General features: G+C 47.5%; 1 protein-coding gene across 3 annotated transcripts in view; it reads left to right on the top strand.

Annotated features, from left to right (window-relative positions):
• Rab11fip1 (RAB11 family interacting protein 1) overlaps positions 1–14037 on the top strand; it is a 33520-nt gene extending 19483 nt beyond the window's left edge. The window contains exons 3-6 of one of the 3 annotated variants that reach the window (XM_021219550.2): positions 1079–1871; positions 2837–4405; positions 5201–5309; positions 10954–14037. In XM_021219550.2, coding sequence (XP_021075209.1) covers positions 1079–1871; positions 2837–4405; positions 5201–5309; positions 10954–11172 — 2690 coding nt within the window. In that variant the 3' untranslated portion in view covers positions 11173–14037. Of the gene's footprint in view, positions 1–1078; positions 1872–2836; positions 4406–4848; positions 4912–5200; positions 5310–10953 lie in introns of those variants that run through there. The other 2 variants (XM_021219551.2, XM_029532311.1) reach the window with 2 other exon arrangements.
• Positions 14038–20505: the final 6468 nt, after the last annotated feature.

The raw sequence follows: 20505 nt of genomic DNA, 5'->3' as shown, positions 1-20505 counted from the left end.
CCCCAGCCCATTTCTTCCTATCTTTGCAAAGCTGAGGCTCAAAAAAAATGATATCATGGTACATGCTGATCAAGAACACCACCACTGACCTATGCCCCAAATCCCTCACTCATTTAATTTTTTTTTTATCACTAGAGATTGAACCCCAGAGCCTCGTGCATGAAAGACAAATGCTTTAACTCTGACCTATATCCTCAGCCTCAGTTTTTATTTATGTATGTGTGTATGAGTGTGTGTGTTTGTATATGAGTGTGTGTGAGTGTGTGTGTATGTGTATGAGTGTGTGTGAGTGTGTGTATGAGTGTGTGTATGTGTGTGAGTGTGTGTGAGTGTGTGTATGAGTGTGTATATGTGTATGAGTGTGTGTGTGTATGTGTATGAGTGTGTGTGAGTGTGTGTATGTGTATGAGTGTGTGTGTATGAGTGTGTGTGTATGTGTATGAGTGTGTGAGTGTGTGTATGAGTGTGTGTGTATGTGTATGTGTATGAGTGTGTGAGTGTGTGTATGAGTGTGTGTGTATGTGTATGAGTGTGTGTGAGTGTGTGTGAGTGTGTGTATGAGTGTGTGTGTATGTGTATGAGTGTGTGAGTGTATGAGTGTGTGTGTTTGTATATGAGTGTGTGTGAGTGTGTATGAGTGTGTGTGTATGTGTATGAGTGTGTGAGTGTGTGTATGAGTGTGTGTTTGTATATGAGTGTGTGTGAGTGTGTGTATGAGTGTGTGTGTATGTGTATGAGTGTGTGTGAGTGTGTGTATGAGTGTGTGTGAGTGTTTGTATGAGAGTATGTATGTATGAGTGTGTGTGAGTGTGTGTATGAGTGTGTGTGTGTGTCTGTATGAGAGTATGTATGTATGAGTGTGTGTGAGTGTGTATGTGTATGAATGTATATGTATGAGTGTGTGTGTATGAGTGCGCGCATGCCTGTAGGTCAGAGGGATAGCTCGTGGGGTGTAGGTCCTCCTTTGACCATACAGGTCCTGGGAAGGTAACTGAGGTCACTAGGCTTCGCGGTGCATCCTTTACTCACTGAATTATCTCTTCAGCACTTACTCTCTTGCTGTTTCCTTTCTTCCCAGTCATGTCTCACAAGCGAACATCCAGTACAGACCACACACAACCGAACCAGTCCAACTTCAGCCTTCCCAAGAAAGAAGGGCTCTCCTTCCTCGGGGGCCTCCGGTCCAAGAACGACTCTCTTTCCCGCTCTACCGTCTGTATCAACGGGAACCACGTTTACATGGAGCAGCCGGAGGCCAGGAGTGAGATCAGAGAGAGCAGCAGCCCTTCTAATTCCCCATCCCCACAGGGCTTCAGGAAAAGGCACCTGTTCTCGTCCACTGAAAACCTGGCCACCCGGTCTCCCAAGGAACCAGGGGAAGGAGGCGGCACGTCCTCTGACAGGCGACTCTCTGACTCGCTCACCAAGGACTCCATGAAGTCCATGTCTTTGCCATCCTACCGGCCTCTGACCGGTGGGGACAGTAGGGAGAGTGTGTCTCCAGCAAATGTGGAGGCTGCCAGAGAGACAAAAGACAGCAGGAAGCAGGAGAGCAAGAAGTCCTCTTTGCTTTCCCTGGTGACGGGAAAGAGAGAGGCCGCTAAAGGCAGTGAAGGTGGACCTCTTCCCGCTGTCTCAGAGAAAGAGAAGGAAAGGAAAGGCGCGCTCGCGGAAGCCCAGCTGCAGGAGGAAGACCTCGTGAGGAGGCCTGAGAAAGATGCTCTACCTGTTGCCTCCCAGTGGGGCAGCTCCTTGAACCCCTTCGAGGACGTGCAGATCTCGGACCCGGAAGCCAGCACGGCGTCCAAGTCTGAACAGAAGCCGCCAGTTCCTGCTGCGAGGGCTCCCCAGACCAAAGCGGTGAAGCCTAGGTGAGTCATAGTGTTTCACCTAGGGGACCTCTCTCTGCCACTGCCTGGTATTCAGCAGCCTCTCCGCTAGGACAAACCAGGTCAGTCTCGGGATGTGCGTGCAAAAGTTTGCTAGCCTGAAGTCATTTGAACCAGTCACCTCTGGTGACCTGGCCTGCTCAGCAGAAAGGGCAGGGCTGTTTCCCAGCCGAAAGCCACAGCTTATGTAAGTAAAGGTTGTCCTCAGGGAGCTAAGCAGACCCCAGGGAGAGGAGACCACCGTCTGTGGCCACTTCTGAGCCTGTGAGCTGAGTGTGCATGGTTGCGGTAGGTACAGGCAGGACCTGTGTTTTCAAGGTTTTCAGTGAGTGCTGTCCTGTGGAGATGGCTGCCTTTCCTTCTGGTGCTTGGGATCAGTTTGCTGGTGTGAGAGACCTTGGTCCTCTCTTTAGTGCTCCTGTGACCGTTGTCTGTCTCCTCTATGCCTGATCCTTAGGAGAGTCTGCTTTTCTGAGTGACTCTCACCTTGACCTTTCTCTGGAATCGGGGTGGGGAGGCAAACTTTTTGGGGATTCTGCAACGGATACCCTTTCTCTTCAGAATCCATACTTGTTGCCTTCCATTATTCTGAGCTTATTTCGATGCTCTTTGTTCTGTCATTGTCAATTCTTGAGACTGAGTGTACCTCGGAAGGAAACTGTAGGCTGTCTGCTGCTCCAGCCGAATCTTTCCATTTGCGTTACAACAGACCCTTGGGTGACGACTGTGCCTGGTGCTAAGCAGGGTCTCTTTCTGTGGGGAGAGTATGTCTCGGTTGCGGAGGATTCACATAGCATGTACGGGGCCCTGGCTTCGATTGCCCAGCAGAGTGATCAATCTGTATGTCAGGAAGTGCTGTTTCCTTCACGTTGACCATTAAAAACCTGTCATGTGTCTTGAAATGCATCTGCAACTGACCTGCAGATTTTATTTTGTCCTTTTTGCAGACTGGAAGTTTCTCCAGAGGCTCAGCCCAGAGCCAGGCTTCCTTCCCCCGACTCTGCTCTCTTTGCCCCTTTCCCCTCTGACTCTGCTCAGGTTCCTATCCTTTCAGACTTGAGATGTGACTCAGAGACACAGTTCTCTGAAAGTCCCTCTGCCTCCTCTTTCTCATCCCCCTTAGCAGCTCCCATCTCCACATCCACGCCAATCGAACCCTGGCCCACAGGCAAGGGTGAGGCCGGCGCCGAAGAGCCTTCTTTGCTCCTCAGAACAGTCCCTGGTTTAATACCAGCTGCAAACACTGGTTCTTCTGCCTCGGGATCACCTTGTGAACAACTCCCTACACCTGTGAGGAAGGGGACAGAAGAGGCTTCAGGGGACACAGGGAAGGAAGCCGGCTGTGATGAATCGGGAAAGACCCTCATGACAGCGCCTGGGTCTTCCGTGGATAGTGTTCACGATGGTGGAATGACTACTGCAGTGGAAGAAGCAACACCCCCTCTTCGAGAGGAAGAGGCGGCCTCCTCATTTCACCGCATAGCGCAGAACCATGAGGGGCTGCCTCAGAATGCCAGCGGAGGGGAGAGGAAGGTCAAGAAGCGAGTGTCTTTTTCTGAACAGCTTTTTGTGGAAGAAGAAACAGAAGGACCCAGTAGGCTTGAGGAGGAGGACAAAGGTCATCCCCAGCAGCTGACACAGGAAGGGCCTGTTGCTGGAAGCATACCCCGTGCGGGATCTCCAGAGTCTCCCCACACAGAAGGCATAGGACAGGAACCTGTAACCGCAGAAGCTCAGCCCGCCATCTCTTCGGAAAGCGAGAGTTTCCCAGAAGGCCCCACAAGTGAAGCCAGCCCAGAAAGAGGTACCCAGCCTTTGATGTATGAGGAGAAGGATGACCTCATGGCTCCCTGTCAGAGTAAAGCCAGCGATCATGAAGGCCTGCTCTCTAACCCCCTGAGTGACCTTCCGTCCGCCTCGGATGTGAAATCTCCTATCATGGCCGATCTGAGCTTGTCTCTTCCGTCCATTCCTGAAGTGGCATCGGATGATGAAAGAGTCGATGAGGCTGGAGATGGAGGCAGGACAGAGAAGCTGGTTGATCTAGAAGCAGGAGTTTCATCCTGGAACGTGTCACCTTCCATTCTGGAGACGGCAGGAGGGTCTAGTGGCAGGGCACGTGAATCAGTGCCCACGGAGAATCAGTGTGACTTCAGGCCCCAGACTCCCTCAAGTGTGAATGAAGAGCTACCAGGCCCTGGTACTGTCGAGGAAGAGAACCTGATGGGAAGTGAGAAGCCAGGTTCACCTCTGTGCATACCCCAGGACTCTCCTGTGCCCAGCCCCTCACTCGCTGAGACCTTACCCGCCGCACACTCTTTCCTCAGTTCTCCGTCTTCCCACGCTCACCACACCAGTGTAGCAGAATCTCAAAAACAAGTGACAGCAGACGTCTCCACTAGTAAAGTTGATCATTTTGGCAAGAAGAAGCCACTTCTACAAGCCTGGGTCACACCCTCAGAGATACATCCAGTCCCAGCTCAGCCAAGTGTGGGAGCTGGGGCAGCCAAGCACAGGTGAGACATGATGGGGAGATTGTCTTTGTCCATTGTCTTTGCTTTTACCTGACACCATGCCTTCAAACCAAATGGATGATGTCCTGATGCCCGAATGTGCCTGTCTGGCTGGCAAGGCTTGTCTGTCACACAGGGGCTATGAACTTTGTGCTTGGAATAACTCAAGACCTAGCCTTGTGGATAGCAAGGACGTAATCGTCTTCGAAGATAGCTTAGGGATGTTTCTACAGTGTGATGGAGTTTTGTAGCTATGGAATCATAGGGGGCGGTAGAACAAAGCAATGCTGGAAGTTCTGCTGAAAGCTTCCTTACGGCAGAGCCCCTCAGTGGGTTCCTAGTCTGTAGTGTTAACCTCCAAAGATAATAAACGATTGTTCTTTCTATCTTCTTTACTATTAATAGTATTTTATTTATTTAAATTAATGAAAATATTTTTTTTGCAGTGCTGGGGATGGAGCATGAGGCCTTGTGCATGCTATGCAAATACTCTGCCACAGAGCTACGTGCCAGCCTAAGACATGATGGGTCCTACTGTTCTTGTACCCATAACCAGACTGAGGAACTTAGAATCTGCCAGGACGCCCTGGCCAGGGATGTGTGTCATCGGTTGTGTGTGGCCGTCTGTCTGGCCCTGCTTCCTTTGAATTCCACAGGAGCTAAGTCGTGAGCTGGATTTGGAGCCAGAGATGCTGCCCCCTCCCCGTTGCCTGTCTTGCAGGCAGCGGGTCTTTGAGATGGGTGCTTCTCAGCTTCGTGGCTACTGGAGGCTTAAGGACTCTTTCCTTGTCTCTCCAGGCCTCACCCCGTGAAGCCCATGAACACAACAGCCACTAAGATTGCAAACTCTAGTTTGGGAACCGCCACCATCATCAGCGAGAACCTGATCAACGAGGCCCTCATGAAGGTGAGTGTCCAGAGAAGGCGGGGTGTGTGTTAAGATTGCGGAGCTTGTGTGTATAGAGTCGCCCACCCTTGCAGCTGGCCTCAGCTGTTGCAGCTACACTGGGGGCTGATGGGTAGGGTGGGAGCCAGCCTGGGCAACGTAGGAAGATCTATCAGAAGAAACCATAGCCAAAGTTAAAGTGCTTGACCAGCAGGCAGTTCTGGGAAGTACTCACTCCTGTGTCTCCGAGAGCCCCCAGGCTTTCCAGTGACTAGATAGTCCCGTTTCCATATGATGAGTTATTCCTTACTGAATTCTTTTTTTTGTCTCTAGCAGTGTGAGTCACTGCACTGTCTGTTTGTCAAGTATAGTGATGCTCTTTTGTTTATTTGTTTTGTTTTTCAAAAAGACAGTGTTTCTGTAGCCCCAGCTAGCCTAGAACCCACTGTGTAGCCCAGGTTACCCAAAACTCATGACAACCTCATGACTCAGCCTCCTGGCTACTGGGATAACAGGCGGGTGCCGCCACATCACCTGACACTTGTCTCTCTCTTTAAAAAAAATTTTTTTTTCTTTCTCCATCTTTCTTATCTTTAAGCAAAAATATAAAATTCTTGATACAGATATTCTGGGTTTTGTTTCTCAAAAATAGTTCCCAACATTTACAAAGTTGCAGAAATAGTACGGGGGAGCTCCTGTGGCCTCCATCTGGGTTCGCCCCTGTTCCTGCTGGACCCAGTTCGCTCTCTCTCCTCCCATTCCTCCCTCTCCCTCCTACTCTTCCTCTGTCTGCCTCTGCACGTGCCCATTCTTATCCAAACCGTGGGAAAGTAAGCTGTGTGCTTAGTGTCCTTTTTCACTTCTAATGGTCTGTGTGTGAGTCACGTGCGCGTGTGCACATGTTTGCGTGTGCATTCGTGTAGAGGCCAGAGGTGGTGGTCAGGTAGATACCTTTCTCAATAGCTCTTCACCTTTTTTTTTCCTTTGAATAATGTTTTTTTTCATATAATGTATTTGATCATGGTCCCCCCTCCCTCTTTTCCTCCCAGATCCTCCCCACCCATCCAACTCCGTGCCCCCCCCCGCCCTCTGCCTTTACAGAACATACAGACAAGTAAAACAAAACAAAAACCAGAATAAAACAGAAAAGTATATACAGAGAGAGAGAGAGAGAGAGAGAGAGAGAGAGAGAGAGAGAGAGAGAATAAAAACACAAAATTGGAAACAATAATATTTAAGCAAATGAAAACTCCAGATAAAACAATAAGAGACCCAAAAAAAAAAATCTACAAAAATACTATTGTTCATTTTGTGTGGGCTATCTACCGCTGGGCATGGGGCCTGTGCATCAGTTGGGTTTGTGTACCCAAGGAGACTTCCCTTGGAGAAACTAATGTTTCCTTTGCAAGTGGCTGTCAGTTGGAGATGACTTTTGAGTTAAGGTGGGACCTTGTGTCCGCTTCCTCTCTCTGCCCGTGCTGGGAGTCACCTGGCTTGAACCTGAGCCTGCTGCCTGTCTGTAGGAGCACAGGCGTGTCAGTCCTCTTGTGTCTAGAAGGCCTTCCTGCCTTGCTGTACTTCCCCCTCTAGCCCTTAAAGTTTTCCTGCCTCCTCTTCCACAGGGTTCCCTGAGCCCTGAGGGGAGGCACTGTCCAGCTGCGGGGGCTTCTCTGACGGTGGTTGGGTGGACAGAGATCTTAGGTGTGGCAGTGTGTCATTAGAGTCCTTCTGTTGCCCTGTCCCTTTAGCAGAGCAGTAGTATTTGGATTTCCCTGGGGCCATGGCGTGGCCTATCTAGTCTCAGGTTCCATCCTATGGAGTGGGTTTGCAATCCAATCAGAGAGAAGTTAGTTACTCCCCCAACTTAGATCTCTCTAGCCCTGGATGTCCTGGAACTCTGTAGACCAGGCTGGCCTCAAACTCAGATCTGCCTGCCTCTGCCTCCCAAGTGCTGGGATTAAATGTGTGCCACCACCGCCTAGCCAAATTTAAATAGATTAGAAAGCACTGTGTATTGGTGCACACTTGTTTTGTTTTGTTTAAACATTTTTTTTAAGATTTATTTATTTTATGTATGTGAGTTTACTTTGCTCTCTTCAGACACACTAGAAGAGGGCATCAGATCCCATTACAGGTGGTTGTGAGCCGCCATGTGGTTGCTGGGAATTGAACTCAGGACCTTTAGAAGAGCAGATGATGCTCTTAACCACTGAGCCATCTCTCCAGCCCATTTTTGTTTGTTTGTTTGTTTGTTTTGTTTTTTTTTTTTTTTTTTTTTTTTTTTTGGAGACGGGATTTTGCTGTTTAACAGTGCCCTGGCTGACCTTGACTTGCTTTGTAGACCAGGCTGGCTTCGAACTCACAGAGATCTACCTGCCTCTGCCTCTCAAGTGCTGGGATCAAAGGCGTGTGCCACTACACCCATCTAAATTTATTTTTCTAAACTGAAAAATATTCCATTGTGTAAATGTACAACATGTTTTTAAATCTTTTTATCCATGATAGGCATCTAAGTTTTTTCCAGTGTCTGGCTGTTCCAATATGAAGAGCAGTAAATGAGCACGTGTCTGTCTCTGCTGTAGGATGTAGACGCTTTCGTGTATCTGCCCAAGAGTGGTACTCCTCCTGTGTCTTACAGTCTACTTCCACCTTTCTGAGGAGCACCACGCTTTCGTGTATCTGCCCGAGAGTGGTACTCCTCCTGCGTCTTACAGTCTACTTCCACCTTTCTGAGGAACATCACGCTGATTTCTGATAAGTGTGCACTCCCAGCAGTAGATGACTGTCCCCCTTCATATCCTACACAGCACGAGCTGCCATCTGTCTTATTGATCTTATGTAAGATCAATAAGATTACTCTGATGTAAGATGAAATCTCAAGCCGGGCAGTGGTGGCACACGCCTTTAATCCCAGCCCTTGGGAGGCAGAGGTAGGCAGATTTCTGAGTTCATAGGCCAGCCTGGTCTACAAAGTGAGTTCCAGAACAGCCAGGGCTACACAGAGAAACCCTGTCTGGAAAAAACCAAAGTATTATTTGCATTTCCCTGATGAAGGACGTTGAACATTTCTTTGTTTCCCCGTGATTTGTGTCTCATCTTTTGTGAACTCTATTTAGTTCACACTCATTTTTAAATTAGGTTTGAGTTTTTTGTTTTGTTTTTGTTCTTGTTTTGAGGTAGGCTTGTTTGTTTGTTTGTTTGTTTGTTTTGTTTTTCACATAGCCTTGGTTATCCAGGAATTCTCTACAGACAAGGCTGGCCTCAAACTTCAAGATTTACCTGCTTCTACTGACTAGGAGAGAACTGACTGTCCCTCAGTTTGTCCTCTGACCTGCATACATGACTCACCCCCCCCCACACACACACTCTGGAAATAAATGTAATTATGATGTAATATTTTTAACTTTAAAAAAATGCTACAAAACTATACTCTGCCTGATGTCAACATTATAAAACATACCATTTTAAGAAGTAAGTAAAAGGAAGGACTAGGGTTTAATCAGTTGATAGAGTTCTTGCCTAGTAATCAGGAATTGTGGGGTTGATCCTCTGGACCACATAAACAGGGTGTGGTAGCTCAGGCTTGTAATCTCGGCCCTGGGGAAGAGATAGGAAGATCATAAGTTAAAGGCCATCCCTGACTACAAAGGTAGTTTGGGATCAGCCTGGGGTATATGAGACCTTGTCTCAAAAAGAAAGACAAGGAAGGAGGCAGAAAGGAGAGAGAGAAAGAGAGGGGGAGAGAGAGAGAGGTGGGGGAAGAGAGAGAGAGAGACAGAGACAGAGAGACAGAGAGAGAACACCAGATGTGGTGGCACACACTTGGGAAGTGGAGGCTGGAAGCTCAGGAACTCAAGACCAGCATGGGCTACAGGAGACCCCGTTTCAGAAAGAGAGGCTGCGGAGAAGGAAGAGACGGGGAGAACAGAGTGGCTATGGATTTAATAATGCTGGGCCTTGCCCTTGCTAAACACACGCTGTCACCAAGCTTCACACTCAACCACTAGTCAGCATTTCTTACTAATACTCTTTATAGTGTAGAGGTGTGATCCGAGAACCTTGAGGACATGTTTCTTGATGTTCAATGCCCTTTTCTTTTAATTATGGCAAAATGTACAGGGCATGTTAGCTTTCCACCATACCCTTATATTGAGAACAGGGTCTCACTCTGTAGACCTGACTGACCCGGAACTCTTGATGTAGACCAGGCTAGCCCCTCCAGATCTGCCTCTGCCTCCAGAGTGCAAGGATTAAAGGTGTACCCCATAGCCAGTCTCATTGTACCATCTTTAACATAGTTTAGTAGTGTTGAATAAATCCACATTTGTGTGTGTTCAGTGTCCAGAAAATTCTAGACATGATACTGACTTTTGTGTTGTCTTTTGAGATAGTCTCACTGTAGCCCAGGCTTGCCTCGAGCTTGCTTCGTGATACAGGTTAGCCACAAACTCAAGATCTTCTTGCCTTCATCTCCTTAGTCCTGGGACTACAAGTGTGTACCATCATGCCAGGTTTGAATCCAGTTTTGGAAGTCACACCTGGAGCGTCTCGAGGGGTTGTAGCTCGGTGGTAGAGAGCTCTTGCTTGCCATGGCCAAAACCTTGAGTTTAAGCCCTAGAATCTGAAAAAAGAGATGAAGGGTATCCCCCCTCTGAATGTACGCTCTCAACAAGAAGAATCAAAGAAAGAGAACTGGAGTGGGGGGTGGGGTGGGGGAGATGTTGGAGAGAAGGCCAGTGTCTCCATTATTCTGTTATTCATGTACCGCCTAATCTGCATTCAAGCTTGCTCTGTGTGTGATAGCATCCTTATGTGCTTCTCGGCAGCCAGTGAGAGTGGGATTCCTCTGAATTCCTCTCCCTGGGCAGTTTGTTCCCTGAATGGGGGTAGAGACTTCTGCACGGTTGTTGAGCTACTAGAGTTGGTTCTGCCCCTGACTCTGCTTGGAGCTGGTAGGCTCTTGATTTATTTGTCTCCCTGGTAGAAGGTGAAGGTGGCATGCCCCTGGGGCTAAAACTGTTCACTGCCTTGGAGTTCTTTGGGTAAAAAATCACCTTGAGTTGCTCTGGAGTCTTGTAAATCTCTCAGCAGTGGCAGCTCCGCTGCCAGGTCTGTTCTCCCACTCCCTCCTGAGACCTTGGTGTGACCTGTTACTTTGTTACTTCTCGTTGACTCTTTTATCGCTCATTTCCTTCTGGCTCAGAACTCTTGCGCTCACAGTTAGAGCCCCCTTGTCCCAGAGGATGAATGCCGGTTAAAAGCCACTGTTCTGGGTACATGCTCCTATCAGAAATGGGGACAGTCAGTCTCTGGGAAAGGCCACCGTGTACCCAGAGAGTGTGCGCTCCGGTGGCCTGTAAGGTCAGTAGCCTGGTGGCGCTTGGCTTTAGCTATTGTGTTTTCAGAGTGTGGGGCAGCTTTTGGTGGGGTCTCAGAGGGAGCTCAGAGGGAGCTCAGAGGTAGCAGGCTGGGCTGAGGGTCTACAGACTCCAAAGCACTTCTCTCTTCTCGTCAGCCGCCTGGTTTCGTCCTTTGTGGAAAGTGGCTTTCTAAGCCGGGTGTGGTGGTGCGAGACTTTAATTCCGACACCTGGGAGGCAGAGGCAGGCTGAGTTCCTGTGCTCTGGTGACTCTTAACCCCTTCCCTCTTCCTTCCCTCTCCAAAGAAATACCAGCCCTCGGATCCCGCCTTTGCCTACGCACAGCTGACCCACGATGAGCTGATCCAGCTGGTCCTCAAACAGAAGGAGACCATCAGTAAGAAGGAGTTTCAGGTGCGGGAGCTGGAGGACTACATCGACAACCTGCTAGTGAGAGTCATGGAGGAGACCCCCAACATCCTCCGAGTGCCAGCGCAGATGGGCAAGAAGGCAGGAAAGATGTGAACGGCGGGAAGGAGGCGTGGTCTGAAGGAGGCGTGGTCTGCCTAGTAACCCGCACACTGGCCTGCCATGTGCATCGTCTCTCAAGAGTTAATTCTCCTAGTTGAAACCAGATTAATGATTACAACGAATCTTTTACTATACATTTCCCAGCGTTTTGTTTTTCAATGCCACTGTGCCTTTGCCTACATTGTAAATATCAGATTTGATCCGATGTATTTTAAGGCTGGGGTTGTTGCCCTTTGATGCTGAGATCTTCAGGTATGGATCCTCCGTGAAGGCAGGCTCAGGGTGAGATGAGAAAGGGACACGTACGGTGTTGTTTCACCCGCTCTCTTGGCCTTTGAGCAGCTCGGGTGAGGCACATGCTCAGTTTTTAATTCGGGTGAACGCCGAGGACTCAAGGGTTTTGTTGAGGGTTGGTTTGGGAGGCATAGTTCTGTTTTCAAGGTGGGGTGTTATGTAGCCTTGGCTGCTCTTGAACTCACTGTGTACTGAGACTGGCCTTAGATTTCTGATCTTTCTGCCCCCACTTGCCAAGTGCTGGGATTACAGCCGTGTTTGATGCCTTCTGGTCGGAGCACGGTTGTTTACATAAAACCTCAGAGCATGCTTCTTAGGTTTTGAATATGCCTTTTACAATTGCCACTACCCTCTGGCCTTAAAAATATGCTCTTCGTGGGTGTGTGTCGGGGGTGGGGGGTATAGCTCAGTGGGTAAGGTGCTTGCACACAAGCCTGAGGATCGCGTTTGGATTCTTGGCATCCATGCTAAAGCCAGGCGGAGTGGCATGTGCCTGGGTAGGGGCTCGGCTGGGGGAGGGCAGAGCCAGGCAGATCTCAGGGGCTCACTGGAAACTCAGGTTCAGCGAGGGACCGTCTTAAACAATAAAATGAAAAGCTACCATAGACCCCTGCCCTTCATGTGATCTCACACACACACACACACACACACACACATACACACACATACACACACACACACACACTGTCTTTAGATCTATAGGGCCATTTCCTGGAGACATGAAAGAACTAAAGAGTCACTTTTCAGGCTGGAGCGATGGTCTAGTGGTTAAGAGCACCGGCTGTTCTTCCAGAGGACCTGGTTCAATTCCCAGCAACCACATGGTGGCTCACAACTGTCTGTAATTCCTGTTCAAGGGAATCTGACCGTGTCACACAGACATCCATGCAGACAAAATATCAATACACGTAACATGAAATGTAAAAGGAAAGAAAGAGAGTCAGTCTCGACTTAAGCAGGGAAAGTTGGTCAGAGTCTCCCCTCTCAGGATTCCGGGGTTCCCATCGCCCCGTTGGCCTTTCCTTGTGGGAGAGAGGACTGAGTGTTCCGCAGTCTTTCTACAACAGCTCTGTGAGGTAGAGGATGATTTTAGGAACGGGCCTTTGACCGCTTCCTTCCATTGGCTTTTCTCAATGGCTTTTCCTGGAAGGGAGTAGACAGTCCACTGATTCCTCAAGATGATGGAGCCTCCGGCGAGGGCTGGGTAAGTGCTCAGGGGTGGATCACCCCAGCCACACATCAGCAGTAAAGAACAGTTGTGAAGAGCTACAGGATGGCATTTGCTTCTTTACTGCTACTTCCTGATCTGGGGAGTTTTGTTGCTGCTATTTTGAGACAGGATCTCATTGGCTTCAAACTTTTCACACATACACACCCGTCCCCCGCCTCAGTTTTCCAAATTTCCAAATACTGGAATTACAGGTATGTGTCACCATGCCTGGTAGATCAGTATATTTTTTTTAAAAATGTATACACACACACACACACACACATATATATGCACACCTTAATATGTACACACACACAGCTGCTTTTCCACTAATAGAGGGAATTCTATTATTCCATTGCTGGTCACCTCATTCTGGAATTAAAATGTTTCATGATGTTCTTTGGGTTTTTTTTTTTTTTTCTTCCTGGTAGTAATAAAAAAACTCATCAAATCTTAACATCTCTGCTCAGCGAATCATAGGCCAGTGACATGGATAGGGTGGGGTAGTGGTGGTTCTCAATGAAGAATCTGTGTGTGTTCTTATCACCCTGAAGGTGAGGAACATTGGTTATACTGCAGCACTTTAATCTGAAGGGCAAGACTGTAACTTGATTTACCTAACAAGCTGTTGATGATCCACACGTATTTTTATTTAATCTCCCCTACAGTACTGGGGACCACTGCAAATTTCTTGAGATGATTTTTTTTTTTTTTTTAGTGTTGTGAAATTCATTAATATGCCTATAAAGAAACGGTATCCACTTGAACTTTGGAAATGTACATGTATATTTCTGTTCTGCATCATGGGGTTTTAGTTTGGTTTATTTTTGTTTTTTTGTTTTTGTTTTTTTAACTTGATATAAATGCATTTTTACTGTAATAACCTAAGTGCACTGGGGCAATGCTCAGAAGAGCCAGCCTGGGGAGCTGGCCTTATGTATGAAGAGTCTGGAGGTCTCTGCTGCTACTCAGACCTTTGGTATGTAACGGAGTCAGCTTTAGAGAGGACCGTCTAGGTGGAGTGAATTCCTGTGCTATGAAATGCCACTTAGGGACTCTGGAGAATGAAGGACTGTTTACTTCGGGGGTTTTGCTGGTTTCTGCCAGTGCTGGGAAACACTGCCTTTCTGACCTGGCTGTACCTCACAAGGTACTAGAGACCCCACCTACTTAATAACTGTTCTTGCCTATCCGGTCGGAGACTAAGGGACCATACCAAGGAAAGCTGAGCCTGCCTTGAGCCACTGGCAGAGGCTGGTGACAGGGAGAGCCCTGGAGCTACTGAGGTTGGCCTCTGCCTTGTGCTTGTAGCTTCCAGTGATGCCAACATGAGGTGCCCTGGAGGGGCCTACACTCTGGAGAAAAAAGAGAAGGGAGGAAGGGAGGGAGGGAGGGAGGGAGGAAGGAAGGAAGGAAGGAAGGAAGGAAGGAAGGAAGGAAGGAAGGAAGGAAGGAAAGAAAAAAAAGAAAGAAAGAAAGGACCCTTTCCTTGCCCATGCCTGGCTACCTCCAAGAAAGTCTAGCCAGGGATTTGGGTGGGGTATGCGGGCATTGGATTAAATACCAGCACACTCCGTTTGGAGGACAGCATCCTAAAAACCAGCCAGCCCTTGGCCTAATTGTTTCATATCATCTTATTCTTGGCTTCGGCACTTGGCCTGGTCTCCCTGTTTTATTCCACCTTTACTTGGGCCACAGAAGGAAGGAGCAAGCAACCCTGCCCTGTACCGTGCTTCACTGCTGTCCAGCAAGAGAGGTTGGTCCATGATGCTTCACCGTGCACTGTATCGAGGCTAGAGTTCTCCATCCCTGGGTTCTTCTCCCAGTCAACCACACCGCCCCCTTTTGGTGTTGGGGATTAAATGCAGTGTCTTGTGTTTGTTAATCCCATGCTGAGTTACACTCTTAGCTGGACCGTCCCCTGAGTTGTGAGTTGTGTTTCTGTCTTTGTTCTTTTGAGACAAGTTCTCATGTGGGCCAGGTTAATCTTGAACTGATTTTATGGCTACTAATGACCATGATCTCATTATCCTCCTGCCTCCGCCTTCCAAGTGCTGGGAATATCAGAGTGTGCTACCATTCACAGCTTTTAAATTTTTTTCGAGGGTGGAGGTGGGTACTAATTAAGGATCCTTCAAGACTGAAAATCAATTGTCTTTGATAAGAAGCCTGGGCTGGAGAGATGGCTCAGCAGTTAAAAGTGCTGACTGCTCTTCCAGAGGTCCTGAGTTCAATTCTAGGCAACCACATGGTGGCTCACAACCATCTGTGATTGGGATGCAGTGCTCTCTTCTGGTGTGTCTGAAGGGAGCAACAGTGTACTCACATACATTAAATTAAAAAATCTTTTTTTTTTTAAGAGAGAGAGAGGTGAACCCACACCAACCCCAACTCTAGATTTTCCTACCTACTTTGATAAGCTACTAAATTGACTTTCACCTCCCTCTAACTGAAGGTTCACCTAGTGAAGTTTGGTTTTGTTTTATTTTTGTAATGTTTGGTTGGTTGAGGTTTTGGGTTTTTTTTTGAGGGATTTTTTTTGGTGATGGTTTGGTTTTTTTGAGACAGAGTTTCTGTGTGTAACAGCCCTGGCTGTCCTGGAACTCCTCTGTAGACCAGGCTGGCCTCAGTCTCAGAGATCCACCTGCCTCTGCCACTGGAATGCTAGGAATAAAGGTATGTGCCACCACTGCCTGGCTTCTCCTAGTGTTTCTTAATTACAGAATTACTGTTCTCTGCTGCGTTCCTTTGGGGGATTTTTGAATTGGGGATTAGGCATGTAGTTTAGTTAATACTGTGCTTGCCTTACATGTGCAAAACACTAGGCTTGATCACACACTCCAGCCCCAGGACTGTGTTAAACTGAGCAGTGTGATGATCTGTAATCCCAGCCAGAGCCAGGGAGGTGAAATCAGGTGACCAACAGTTCACCTGCATTCTCAGCAGCATAGGGAGGTTTAAGTCACACTGGGATACCCAAGGCCTTGTCTCAAAACAAACAAAGCCCTTAAGACAAATAACAATAACAAATAAAACAAATAAAATCACGCTGCCTTTCAAGTTTTGCGTCTACTTCTAGTCGGATGTAGTAAAAGTTCCTTCTGTGTTGCTGGAAAACTCCTAGGGTGGTGGTATCCAATGGTGGTCTCTCACACGAAGCCCTGCAGCCACTACCATGCTGATCTGAAGACTGTCTGAGCCCCTTGTGGAGGGGACAGAGCATCTCTGTCCTGACTCTTCATGGGACCATGGCATTGACACCATGGGAATGTCTACCTGAAAGTTCCCAGAGGGAAGTCTTTGCCTTGGGTTCATAAGCACCCCATCTGAGAAGCAGACCCTGGTCAGTCAGCTCAGCCGATCTGCTAAGAAGTTATCAGAAGTCTCCTCCCATGCTCACTAATCCAGCTCATGTTTCTGTCGAGGCCATCGGAGCATCTGCTGGCCTCACAGGTGTGGAGCGTGGCTCATAGACCTCCCTCCGTAGACTCTGGGAGGGGGGCAGATACTGTTCCCATAAGAGATCACATTACAGGGCTTGTGAACATAATCCCAGCCCCCCCCCAATAGATTCTTGATAAAACTCACAGCTGCCTTTTTTTTTTTTTTAAGATTGTTATTTATTTAGTGTATGTGAGTACACTGTAGCTATATTCAGACACACCAGAACAGGGCATCAGATCCCATTACAGATGGCTGTGAGCCACCATATGGTTGCTGGGATTTGAACACAGGACCTTCGGAAGATCAGTCGGTGCTCTTAACCACTGAGCCATCTCTCCAGCCCAAAACTCACAGCCTTCTTAAGGGGGGATGGACAGCTTTGGGGGAATCCTCGAGTCTCTGAGAGCAAAGTCTTCCTAAGTGATTGTCATTGTGAGATTTGCTTCTCTTGCCCCTTTGCTTGCAATTCTTTCGGGTTGGTTCCTGCTACTGCTACCAAGCTGAGCGCTTACAGTCAGCCTAGTGTGTTTTCAAATATTCAGTTCGAGAAAGGACACAAGTGTCTTGTTCTGTGAGTCCCTTTAACTTGACTATTAGAAACAGAAAGCTTTTGTTTAGATAGATAGATACAGAGAGAGAGAGGGAGAGAGAGAGAGAGAGAGAGATCAGACAAAGAAGACAAGGGAAATGGTTATAAAGTATATAGACAGCATAAAAAGAAGCTTTCCCAAATCTGGACTTCTGATAGAAGTTAACCCCCGAGGTCCAGTAAGCATCTCCCTGTATCAAGCCAGGTAGCCTTAAATGCTGGTTACTTTGACTTAATGCCAGGATTTTCCCTTAAGGACAATGCCCCTTTAACTGTTTGGTTTTCAATCCTAAATGTTTTCCAAAGCCTTGTATGACATGCTGGGTGGTGACCAGTGGGCTGGCTTTGTAGTTAGAGGTGCTTGCCACACAAGCCTGAGGACCTGGGTTGGATCCTAAGAACCCACTGTGGAGGACTAGTTCCTTGTAAGTTCTCTGTCACGTGCGCTGTGGTTCTGGTTCATGAGTGCCTGCATGTACAGACACTAAGGATTTTGGCTGTCAGCCTGTGGCACTACTGGAAGGTGGCCCAAGTGCTAGGAGGGAGATGTAGTGGAAATCATTCAGGTTGTTGGGGGTATGTCCTTGAAGGGGATGCTGGGAACTCTATTCCTTCCCGAGTCTCTTTCCTGGCCACCATGAAGGATCAGCTCTACGTCCCAGCCAGGATATGCTGAGACTTACACAAACTTGGGGCATAAGAGCCTGCCAATCTGAAATGCAAAACCCAAATAAATCTGCCTTTTCAATTGATCACACCAGGCTCTTAGCCCCTATAGTGGGATTCTTAACACAACCACACAGTACCTCTGTTTTGAACATACACTCGTGAAGATGACCATAATTTGCAACAATCAGTACTTTACCAACATGGGGCTGATAAGATTCAGAGCCAACATCCACCCACCAAGAAGAGCCAGGTCCTTCCTAAAGCATAACTGCCACCTATGGGCCACAGTGGGGATCTGCTGCTGGAGGGCCCTCTGGTATATCAGCCCACACTTGGAAAACATTTGCAGGATGTTGCCTGTGCTTCAACAAACCCAAAGCGTCAGCACACAGCTTTCCTTACCCTCGAGCTTAATAACCAAACAAGCGGATCTTGTGTTCGGGGCTCCCCTTTCAGCACGGTCTTCAGGATCCCTATGGTCCCGCCTCCTAGGGCACCCTGATCATCTGTTCTGACCCCAAACTGGCTCAGTTGGCCCAGCATCTCCCACAACCAAAAGCTCAAGGGTGAATGTTCTCAGCATTTTTTGGTTCTCCGCTCTGTCACACAGAAAATGTATCCTGAGCTCTGGAAAGGGTCATGTTGGTGACACAGATGCAGCCTCCGTAGAGCTGAGAAGAGACAGTAGTTGCTTTTGTCCATGAATGTTGATGAGTGGTAGACTCAGGCTACACCTTCACCGCAAAAGGGAGGCGCCAAACTACTTTTAAATTTTGGTCAAGGCAGATATTGAGTCTATTAGACAAATGAGACAAGACTTAGAGAAGGGCGGATTCAGGTAGGTGTGGTGTCATGTGCCTACAGTCACAGCTGCTCAGGAAGAGTCCAAGACTCCGTCAGGGGATTGTTGCCGCCCAGGAGTCTGAGACTTCCCAAGCTATCTATCTGACTTTGAGGTTTAGAAAAGCGGCCATCAAGCTCTGGTTTGTCGCCTCGCATTTACACAGTTTTCAAGCCAAGAGGGATTTGTGGATTTACATGATTTAAAGAACAATCAAGATGACGGTATTCGTTACATGAAATTCCGACTTTAGTGTTCACAGAAGGAGATTCACTAGGCAGAACCATACTCATTTACGTTCATGGTTACTTATGTCTTTGGCTACTTTCAACTTTATAATAGCAGGGTCAAATGGTTTCAGCACAGTCCAACATGTCTTTGAAATCCCTTGCTATCTGGCCTTTTGGTTTTTTTTTTTTTTTTTTTTGTTTTTTTTTTTTTTTTTTTTTTTGGTTTTTTTTTTTGTTTGTTTGTTTGTTTGTTTTTTTGAGACAGGGTTTCTCTGTATAGCTCTGGCTGTCCTGGAACTCACTTGGTAGACCAGGCTGGCCTCGAACTCAGAAATCCGCCTGCCTCTGCCTCCCGAGTGCTGGGATTAAAGGCCTGCGCCACCAGGCCCAGCTTGCTATCTGGCCTTTTATACAAAAAGCGTATCACTATGCTAGAATCGACACTGGGGCGAGGAGATAATGTTCTTTTATTCTAGTGGAATTATTAAAATAGCTCATACTGGGAAAGTGGGGTCCACATAATTCAACCCCCTCAGGGACTTTGCACTTTTCCAGATCTATAGTTTCCCAGAAGAGCAGTCCGGAGCAGTGTCTAATGTGTCCCTGCTGAGTGCAGTAAAGCGGGTCTTGTGACCACTTCTTATCTATCACATGTCAGCTAGGAGTGGTGGCACACAGAAATCCCTGCTGAGGCAGATGAGCATGAATTTGATTGAGGTCAGCCTGGACTATAAGGGCTTAATCTCAAAATATTGTTTTTCAAAAGAAGAGGTAAAGAAAATGTTAACAGATATCTTTAGTTTTGGATGTTCAAGAAGTTGGGCATATTACTCTTCAGCCATATATATATATATATATATATATATATATATATATATATACATACACTGTGTGTGCACATGTGTGAGTTTATGTGTGAAAGTGTGAATGCATGCTTGTGTTACTGTGTGTGTGTATATATATAAATGCACAGATATATAAACAAAAGGGAAAGGTGACTAAGACAAGTCCTGCCCACACTCCATACTGTGGCTCTTTTGTCAGTGAGCGCTGGAGAATGAGTGTCCACTAAAGAGCTCAGGTGGTGGAGAAGAAGTGCAATCAGAACAGCTCCAAGGCCTGGCGAGACAGCCAGGCTTGGAGTGGCTCCGAGAAACCTCAGAATGAAAGTGGCCTGGTCCCAAAGTTGTGGTCAAGGCAGAGAGGAACACAGTTAGGGCCGGGTCACAAACCTCACTGGTGACTCACACTAGATTAGAAGGGTCTAAACAGATGATCCGAGGAATTCCATCTATTTAGTGCTTCTCCCAGGCCCATCCAGGACTGCTATTCATAGCAACTGAACCTTTTTTTTTTTTTACACAGTGTTAGCCCTCCCCAAGACGATCAGGCCCAAGGAATTTGCAATCATAGGGAAGGTCGGCCAGACCAGACCAACAGTGTGCTAGAATGGCTGTATCTAGCCCGGGGCAGATGGGATTCCTTGTCTCCAGACCAGCCTCTCATTGAGCACATTCCTTTCTGGTCTCCTTTCTAGAAAAAGTCCTGATCTCAAAATTGGCATTGCACACACGGAGCATGCCTGGACAGCCTTCCCAGCAGTCTCTCTGGGCTGTCTGGAGCTGCCTTAAGAGAGGACCCTTGTTTATGAAGAAGGTAGTAAGACACTATCTGGAGTTCATTCTGTACAATAGTTTTCTGTTTGACATTGCCCCTCCAATGCAAGGCTGAAAATGAGTTGGCAACCACCTTAAAGACTGAATGCTCTCTCCATCGTCAGCCCAAGAAGCAGGAATTCTCCACAGACTTGAAGCCCTGATGCCAATGAGTTCCCTGTTGCTCTCAGATTCCTAAACTCTCTGGTTGTTCTCAACATTTAATTCATTTTTTTTCCCATTTTCCCAGATACAACTGATTCTATAATTTCCAAGATTTTCATTGATACTATTTCTGAGCACAGTGGTACACATTTCTAATCCTACCTCTTTTTGTTGTTGTTGTTTTTGTTTTGTTTTGTTTTTCGAGACAGGGTTTCCCTGTATAGCCCTGG

Source organism: Mus pahari, chromosome 19, assembly GCF_900095145.1.
Source record: "Mus pahari chromosome 19, PAHARI_EIJ_v1.1, whole genome shotgun sequence".
In the NCBI taxonomy this organism is placed as follows: Eukaryota; Metazoa; Chordata; class Mammalia; order Rodentia; family Muridae; genus Mus; species Mus pahari.
This window is presented reverse-complemented; position numbering and strand designations above follow the sequence as displayed.